This window comes from Alligator sinensis, unplaced genomic scaffold (genome assembly GCF_000455745.1).
Source record: "Alligator sinensis unplaced genomic scaffold, ASM45574v1 scaffold895_3, whole genome shotgun sequence".
Taxonomy (NCBI): domain Eukaryota; kingdom Metazoa; phylum Chordata; order Crocodylia; family Alligatoridae; genus Alligator; species Alligator sinensis.
The window spans coordinates 256,193-265,774 of NW_005842210.1; the positions used below are offsets into that span (position 1 = coordinate 256,193).

Below are 9,582 nucleotides of genomic sequence, written 5' to 3' on the forward strand. Positions count from 1 at the left end.
GAGAGTTAGCCATGAGTTTCTCTTTTCTGCTCATATATTATTTCAGCTCTGGTGGTGCAAGCTCGCATGATCACATGGTACTAAAGTCTTCTTGATCCTTTGATGAAGCCTGATCAAGTATTTGAATGAGTGAAAATCATACAGCAAGCACTGTTTTTAAAAGAAACACAATCCCAACCATTAGTAGGAAGGAAATACCAAAAATTAAATTAAGGCTTGTTGGCATTTTCACACTGATGGTCAAACTTAAATTTTTTTACTAAAAAAAGTCTATAAACTGAACAGTATAGAATGTCTGCAATGTGTCTTTATATTTTGTGCACAAGAATGTATATGGTACATTCAATTAATCTTATTTCCAAAGAGTACTCTGGCATTCCACTTACCACAGAATGATCAAGAAGTAATTTCGACTGAGCAGACTATATCATTTATAGACTTTTTAGAAAAGGTTTTTCATACATTCATTTGCAAAATAAATCCTGCTGTTTTAAAAAGAGGAAGAGTCAATTAAATACAATATTTTATTAATAATAGTGTCAAATGCAAATTATCTGGCATGTATATGTTTTTCAAACATTTACTAGTTTGAAAATGCTGATAATCAAAGTTTAAGAAAACCCATTCAAGTGCACTGCTTCAATTTGAAGTGCACTGTACCTGCTGAATCAACTGAATATTTCAAAGCTAATGTTAATACCATGATTCGTTCACTTTACCTCTCAAGAATATTATCCCTCTTTTAGCATCAGGGGTGTCCAAACTTTGTTTAAAATTGTCAAAATGTCAGGAGACTGAGCCATATGAACATTACACATAAGGTAAAGAGATCAACATTTTCAAACTGGGACAGCTCTGAGTATTTAGGCACCAAAATAAATGGCCTGATTTTCAACAGCCAATATTTTAAAACCAATGCACATATCTATAACATTTGTGAATTCTTGTGTTTTCCTTCCTAGAATAGTATCTTCAGATATTTGTAAGGTTTACCCATCACTGATACCTGAATGCCTGCCATAGAGCTTGAATGACTTTTTTCTGTTTATGTACACATTTAAATGTTGTTTGCTGGTTGTCTGAATTTACAGGCAACAAAACCATGAATCTGAGCTGTTTCTTAACCCTGCGATTGAAGGGAGAGAGCTACACTTACTCTGGGGACTGCCCTATAGACACCCATATATTACACAGAGGGGATATGCCAACCTAAATGTTGTGCAAATCATGCATGAATGCTGGCCAGCAAACAACTTGTTATCTTGCCTCTTCTCAAGCATGTTGATCAAATGGTTGAACAGCAGGGAAAATTATGCACAACCTTTTAAGATAGCCTCCCAACAGACACGCATACAGCTGGACTTGTCAAACTAAAGGCGTCATTCTTGGCTTCAGCAAGCAGGGTTCGGTCTTAAATGCTATTTTGTTGGTACCTATTGTTCATTCATTGAATTTTAACCAGTGTTTACTAGTTAGCAAAAGGGGAAAAACACCTGTAAAGGAAAATAATCTAGGTAGATAAGTCAGGGTTTTGGCTCCCTTCCATCATTTTGTCTTGTATTGATTCTTTGTTATTCTGTTCACAAAGTGTCCACCAAGGGAATTTCCTTCTCAGGATTCCATTTCCTCCATCACCTCCATGACAATAGTTCGAGGGCCAGTCAGAATGAGATTGCTCACTGTCCTGTAGTCTGCATGGAGAACATTGAGTCCATTGACAGAAACCACAAACTGACAGACCTAGCAGGAAAAGAGAAGACAAGCAGCCATCCATTAGCATTGCTCTGTATGACTGTATACTGATATACTATAAGCACCGTAGTCCAAAATATTCGTAAAGCACTTTGGAATAGCTGTGTGTGGCACCCCTTAAATATTCTGTAGTTCTAAAGGTTTCTACCTTTTACAGATTAATTTTCTATTACTGAGATGTGAATTATCACTGGGCATGGCAGGATCTTCCAAAACTGTGGGATTCTAAGCAACCTGACTACACCAGGGGTGGTCAACCCTCAGCCCATGGGCCAGATCCACCCTGCAGTCTCATGTCATTAAGCCTGCCAGACTTCCACAGGTCCAGAAATTTGCTGGTGGGGAGGGAAGTGGTGGCAGCATTAATTGCTATTTCCCTGCTGCCAAATTTCCAGACCTGTGGTGAGCCTGGCTAGATCAGAGATGCAGTGCTGGGATGGTGTGAGCCCAATTCCCACAAGAGAACAAGCACAAGGATTAGCCCCTCACCACTCATCTGGCCTGCAGGACCAAAAGGCTGAACACCATTGAACTACCTCATTTATTTTCTTTATAAACACTATGATTTACAGCAGGGGTGAGAAAAATATGGCCCACTGGTACATCTGGGTCACCAATTGATTGTATCCAGCCCATGTCTGCCCCTGCAGCATTCTGCATGGAGCCAAGCCCCCCCTACTCCTGCCTGGGGCAGCCTGCACCATGGTCCTGCCTGCACCTGCCTGCCCCATGCCCACTGACAGCACTACCCTAGCCCCGGCTAGTGCGGCCAGCTGGCAGAGTGCTGCTACTGTGGCCATCCAGGTACTACTCGGCTCCTCCTGCCTCCAGTGGCTCCTCCTCCTGCCCCTGCTGCCTGCTGTGGGCAGCAGGTAGCACGGGGAAGCAAACGGTGTGGGAGCAGATTGCACTGCACTGAACTGGTCAGCTCTGCTGCATGTGCCCCATGCCTTTCCACCCTTCCTTCTCTCCACCCCTGGCCAGCTCCCAGGATCTAGCTCACAGGCCGTGTCCACTGCACCATGCGCGCCCCCTCCCACTCCCATCCCCCCACACACCCTCCCACTCAATATACTAAAGTAAGACTTTATTTTAAGCTATTATGCAAGCACCTCTAGATACACTACTCAAAAAAACATATATCAGGACAAAAATATTTTTTTATCAAATTTAAATATTTTATAGTAGTTTTTTATTTTTAGTAAATGATTTCTATATCTATGATTTGGTAAACATATTAAATTATAATTTGTTAAATTGTATTTTCTAAACATTTTATGTGTGTGGCACTTGACGGCTCACCAAAACTTGTTAAGTGGCCTGCCAGCTGAAATAATTGCCCACCCCTGATTTACACGGTACTTTACAGACACGCTGAATAACTAGGCTTTAGTCTACAATCTGAATCCCTGGTCCTGCACTGTTATACATATGCTTAATTCAGGCATCATAAGATGGAGAGAAGGAAGGGTGGAAAGGCATGGGGCATGCCTGCCCACAGCAGGCAGCAGGGGCAGGAGGAGGAGCCACTGGAGGCAGGAGGAGCCGAGCAGTACCCGGATGGCCACAGTAGCAGCACTCTGCATGCTGGCCACACTGGCCGGGGCTAGGGTAGTGCTGTCAGTGGGCATGGGGCAGGCAGGTGCAGGCAGGACCATGGTGCCACATAAGTGGATACCAAAAACTATGGACTCAATCCGCACAGAGGTTTTATGGCTCATTATAACTTATCTGTTCCTTCTGCTAACCTCTCTGCTAACATAATAGGATTAAATGAAAAAAGTTGTAAGGCAGACAGGACAGTAGTCACTTAGGACTTTTTGAAGCTAATCAACAGGTCAGCTGGTAATGTTCCTCCATTCCTTCCTTGGAAAAAACTGTTGAAGAAGAGCTTGTACTAATGAGAGAGGCTTTTGTTTTGTTGATGGGATGATAAATGCTGTTATCAACACCCCGCTGGCTCCCTTGCTGGTCAGGAGCAGCGAGAGGGGCTCCCTAATCATAACATCCTGCCAGGGCCTGGCCACACCCCTCCTCAACTGAGCATTGTGGAAGGGAAGGGACGGCTGCTCTAGCATCCCCGCAACTTCTAGCCTGAGCCACTGCAGGCATGTGCCTACATTTCTTCAGTCCAGAAGGGATATCTGTACTGTTACAAACTGATTCAATGTAGGCAGGTTAGACTAACCTGCAAAGATTGAATCAATTCAGGCTCAGGCTTTTTGAACATCTATCCCTAGCCCTGGGGTTCGTGGACTGTAGCCTTGGTGGGACATTCAGCACATTTTAGGAATCAGCTACATCAATTTAGGCAGTGTTATTGTGGTTTAACTGTAGCCACACTACAAGTGCTACTTTTCTGTGTAGAAAAGACCTTTGTAAATTTCAAAACTCTTGGCTGAAAAAAATTATCTCACCAACCTGCCTGAAGTGTGTCCTTAACTAGCCTTCACTAGGTATACCCATTTAGCTTACAATACAGATTTTGACGGTGCCTAAAAGTTTCTCTCAACTCTCACAGTATTGCGAAGACCTTCTATGCCTTTCCAAGATGTCATCAAGTTTTACTGAATTATTACTTTGGCTCCAGTATAATATTCCTGTTCACTTAAAACAGAGTTACAAAAACAACATTATCTCTTCTTGCTTAATGCAATTTTTGGATGTTGAATGGCTGACATTTATTTTACTGCTGTATAAGCTAGAGTACAACTTATCTGGGAGGTTAGCTTGTTTTGAAATACTGCCTATTTAGTATTAATCATATTTATTACTGTTGTACTTATGAGCCAACCAAGAATGAGGCCCCAATGTGCTACACCAATGCTTTTCAACCTTTTTTCATTTGTGAACCCCTAAAGATTTTTGAACAGAGGTGCAGACCCTTTTGGAAATTTCAAGTGAAGATGTGGATCCCTTTGAATTGTAAGTGTGGGTATTCACATACTTTTGATTGATCATAGTCATCTTTCACAGATCCCTCAGACAGTGTACAGACCTCCAGGAGTCTGCGGACCGCAGGTTGAAAACCACTGTGCTATACATTTTACAGAGTAACAGAGTCCCAGCTTTGAAGAGTGTATGGTATAACTAGTCAAGAAAAGCCCTAGGCACCATGGAGACACTAAAACAGGCAAGCAGATTGAACAACTGTCATGTTAAATATCACAATTTTTGGAGCAGGTTTAGTTAGTAGCTCATCTGAATGGGAAAAAAGGACATGACTAGGAGTGATGGACTCAGAAGGTCAAAGAGGTGAAGAGAAACGGATATGACATAAGCCGAGGTGGACAAACTACATGGGATAAGGTGAGAAAGGACTGGAGCAAACGGCAAAGAACAAGGAAAGTCTAGTCAAACAGTGTGAAATTCTCTGAACGTCACAAAATCTCAGCCTTGGCAGCTTTAGCAGCTGTTCTGGCTGGCTGGACTTTCTGTCTCGCTCCTCTGCCATTTTTCCCCAAGGCCCCATACAGGAAAAGGCGAAGAAAACAGAGGCTTAATCTTGGTCCTAGTGCCTCCATATTCTGTGTGGGGCTCCCCTGTACTGGTCCATAAGACTGCTAAGAAGAGGGGTAACCTTACTGGGCCCCATTTCACTACCTCCACAGCAGCGTTTGCAGCTGCTTCTGGTAGCTAGAATCCCTGTTTTGATGCTAACATGCATCAAACTGAAGTGAAATGTGGTAGTTTCATGCATTTTATTTATTGCTGATCAACTGCACTGCTGTCTTGACGGGAGTTACAAAATGAGAAATACACCAAGTACACCAACACACATATAGAGATATTAGGAGTCATCCAAGGTGACTAGTTGACAAACTCATGATGATTTAATATTACATTTCTAAGAATAAATTATAAAAAAATAATAAAAAAATAAAGTGTTCAACTTGCAACTATCCCTATTAAGACACTGTAATAATAATAATAATAATAATAATATGAATTTCTAGATCAGTGGACTTAATGGATAATAAACAAAAACTAAAAAGTCCTGAGGGGGCTTTCCATTGATCATTTCTCATACAGACCTCAAGAGGAACTTGCTATGAGATAGGATTCCATTCTTAGCCCTCCAGGAACTTCAACTATTGAACAAAGAGCTGTCATTTTGCTGGGTGTGTGCAGTCAATAGCGATATTATGGTAGATATGCAATCAATTTTAAATTAATTAGCAAAGGAATAAAAATACTCTTTTACCTCATTTAAAATTCTTTGAGTGTGTGAGTGTATGGAACAAACCATGGAGCTTTACAGTGTCCTGCTCATTCAGTTACCAACTTAGATTCACATTTCTATGCAGTGAAATGCCATCAACAATTTCAATTGCAAAATCATGATTCTAAAACCTAATGTCTCCTTCACAGTCATGCTCAGATGACTCAATCAGAACTGGACCTCACTATGAAAACCAGTGTTAAACTACAAAAAATGCTGCTTCTGCTGCTGTAGTACTTGGATGCTCCAGTGACAGACCAGGGCCCTCTGTGCTAGGTACTAACCAAGAAAACAAAGCCAGTGGACTGTCACAGACAGCTCTCCATTTAAGAGTAAGACAAGAAACAGAAGAGGATGCAATACAGTCTTGGAAAACAGTAAGATAATACCAGCCAGGATGACAAGCAGTGGTCTCAGGGACTAGGGACAGAAATTACATATAAACCAGTATAAGTAATTGCCAACAGGTTCAAATTTGTAACACAACGGAAGTTCAGTGCACATAAACCACTTAAAAATGGCCAAAACTGGTTTAAGATAAACCTGGATGGATGTAGTATCAGACTAAACTGATTTAATCTAAATCAGTTTATTGAACTTCTTTCCCAGCTTCTCTCCCATTTCAAGTTAACTCTCATTCCCCAAGCATCCCAGGATGCTTTGCATTTCCCCCACAAACCCCCCTTGCAGGGTGAGCAGGCTAGCCTTGGACCAACCTGTCTGCTCCAGCCAGCCTCCAACTTCTGGCCCGGGCCACTGTAGGCATGTGGCTGCATTTCCAGAATCAAAAGTAAATGTCTGTTCACTTGCTTCTTGGTTCAATCTATGCATCTTAGACTAACCTGAGAAGATTGAATTGATTCAGCCTTGAACTTTTTGACTTTCTGTACTTATTTAAGCTCCGCAGCTTAAATATTTAAGCTGTGGAGGATATAGAGGATATAGGGCTTCATTTCAGAGGATATAGGGCTTCATTTTTAAAAACAATATTTCTGTATAATTTTAAAATTACCTTGAGCCATCCCTCCCTTTAAAAATAATCTGTGACGGTTTTCTGATTTTAGTAGAAACAATGTTTTAAGTTTAGAAGGAAGCATTGAGAATAACAAGCTAAAAATTCCTCCAGCAATATTTGCCATAAGTGATGACTGAAACATTTATTGGAGTTGTGAAGAAGTGACTGGATGAAGAATGTCTTGCATTTGAAAGCATGTCTAACTTTCTCCCAAACATGCAGTCAATCCAATAAAAGGTATCATCTAAAAAATCATTGCCTCTTGCCTCCTGGACCATCACACCTATAACGTCACTCTAACACTAGCTGAAGAAGGACTTAATTTTATACACATCTCAGTGCAAATATCAATCAAGATTAGCCAAGTAAAAATCACTGAAGCCAAAAGACAATCCACCCATAGCAGAAAATAAAGCCCTGATTCTAAACTTATTTCAGCCTTTTCCACTTTAAAGTCCAGATCTATCACTAATGCATTTTCTTGGATGTTTTCAACAACACTTTTTTTAGAAATTGTAAGCATTTTTTCAAATAACTGCCCTGCAATTGCCAACAATTCAGTGTTACATCTCTGACATACAGCATCCAATTCTAGAGAAGTAACAAACAGCAGGTAACCCCTGAAACCACAGGAATTAATTTGCACTTGTTTTCTTTAAAGAAAATAACAGAACCAGGCTGTGACAACTTCATAAACCAGAATCTTGATGTGGACAGGGTGTTGCCACAAATGAAGAGATCATTTAAAAGACAAAGTAGATTTGATAATCAAATATTTTCTGCTCTATGGATTACTGAAGTAAAAAGTACACTAACCATTTATTAATAATTAACTTCTGGATTTCACCTCAGCACTATATACAGACAGATTATTGGCTCCTGGTAGGGCAGTTCAAACCAAAAGACCAAATTCTGCCCTGAGTCACATGCTATACAACCCCTTTAAATTAATGTATTAAGTGGTATCTAAACACCACACAAACCATGCCATCATTTCAAAAAATCTGTATTTTAATTAGAGGTGTCTGAAGCTTTCCACTGTGAAAACAGACTGAATTGAACCCTTTGTTCTGATCACAGTTTGGATATCTGAAAATATACTTGTTATTTGTTCATATTTATGGGATAATTTATGAAGATACATTTCCCCTTTCATTTGCTTATGAACTTGTCCCTTCAGGCACTTCTCGTTTGTTATTCAGGCAGTCTAACTGGGCCCCAAAGTCTCTTGGGGCACTTTTATATATCCTCCAGGGATGAGGGGGGAGGTGCTTTAATTAGAGCATCTCTGAGTGGGTATCAACATACCGCACTTTAAAATGGTGGCGGGTGTGCTTGAACTAAAGCCCATTGAATGAGCTTTAGTTCAAGCACCTCACCACGATTTTTAAGTACGGGGACACTGATAAATGAGATTCAGGAGGCTGCTGTAATTACCACGCTCCAGCAGACTTGATTAATTGAGTCTGCTCCGAAAGGCTGGAATTCCAACGCATGAGAACAGCCTCGCTGCTCATGTATAGGCCCCTGGTATTCTTCATATTCTAGTGGGAAGTGTTTTAAACACGAGAAAAACAAATAACAAGTACTTTTGTTTATATTTGAACACAGGTATTCACATTAAGACTCCAAATATTAATAAATAGAAAAACTCTTTCCTATGAATTTTCACTGGCATAGACTCGAGAGAAGATGAACATCTGCAAACTGTAGACTAGAATCTGTGCAGGTGTATAATATTTGAACAATTTCTGTTTCCATTCTAAGGTTCTCAATGACTTTTAAAATTAGTTATAATTGAACATAAAATAAAGCTAGAATTAAAAAATATAAATAATAAATATTTTAGCAGTCACAGTTTTTGTATGATACATTAGCATTCTGCTTCTTTTCCATTCTAAAGCATTGTAACATAGAAGTCTGGTTAAACTGTGTTTCCATTATAAACCAAGAAAACACACACCTTTGTTCCATGCTCTTTTTCCATGTTCTACTGATCCTTTTGGGACAAAGACAAGATGACCGGTTTGTGTAGCTCAAGCTTATAATTGCTTCATTATGATATATTTAGAGCTCATTAGAATTTTACCATAACTAAAATTTCATAGATTTCATAGATTTCATAGACATTAGGGCTGGAAGGGACCTCGGAAGATCATCGAGTCCAGCCCCCCACCCAAAGGGCAGGAAGTCAGCTGAGGTCATAGGATCCCAGCAAGATAAGCATCCAGTTTGCTCTTGCAGGTGTTCAATGAAGGCGCTTGAACCACCTCCGGTGGCAGGCTGTCCAGACCTTGGGGGCTCGGACAGTAAAGAAATTCTTCCTTATGTCCAGCCTGAAACGGTCTTGTAGTAGTTTATGACCATTCGACCTAGTCGTCATCCCTTGGGGCGCTCTGGTGAACAAACGTTCCCCCAGATACTGGTGGTCACCCCGATAAACTTATAGGTGGCCATCAGATCACCCCTGAGCCTGCGCTTTTCCAGGCTAAAGAGCCCCAGGGCTCTCAGCCGGTCATCGTAGGGTCTGCTTCCCTGACCTCTGATCATGCGCGTGGCTCTTCTCTGCACTCTCTCAAGCTTCTCCACATCC

The 9,582-nt window shown here is 40.8% G+C and overlaps 1 protein-coding gene across 1 annotated transcript in view; it reads right to left on the minus strand.

Annotated features, from left to right (window-relative positions):
* Positions 1–290: 290 nt before the first annotated feature.
* The window catches only part of DEPTOR (DEP domain containing MTOR interacting protein), an 86,630-nt gene continuing 77,338 nt past the window's right edge, over positions 291–9,582 (minus strand). The window contains exon 10 of the mRNA XM_006026812.3: positions 291–1,740. Within this exon, the coding sequence (XP_006026874.1) occupies positions 1,612–1,740 (129 nt within the window). The 3' untranslated portion in view covers positions 291–1,611. The remainder of the gene's footprint in view (positions 1,741–9,582) is intronic.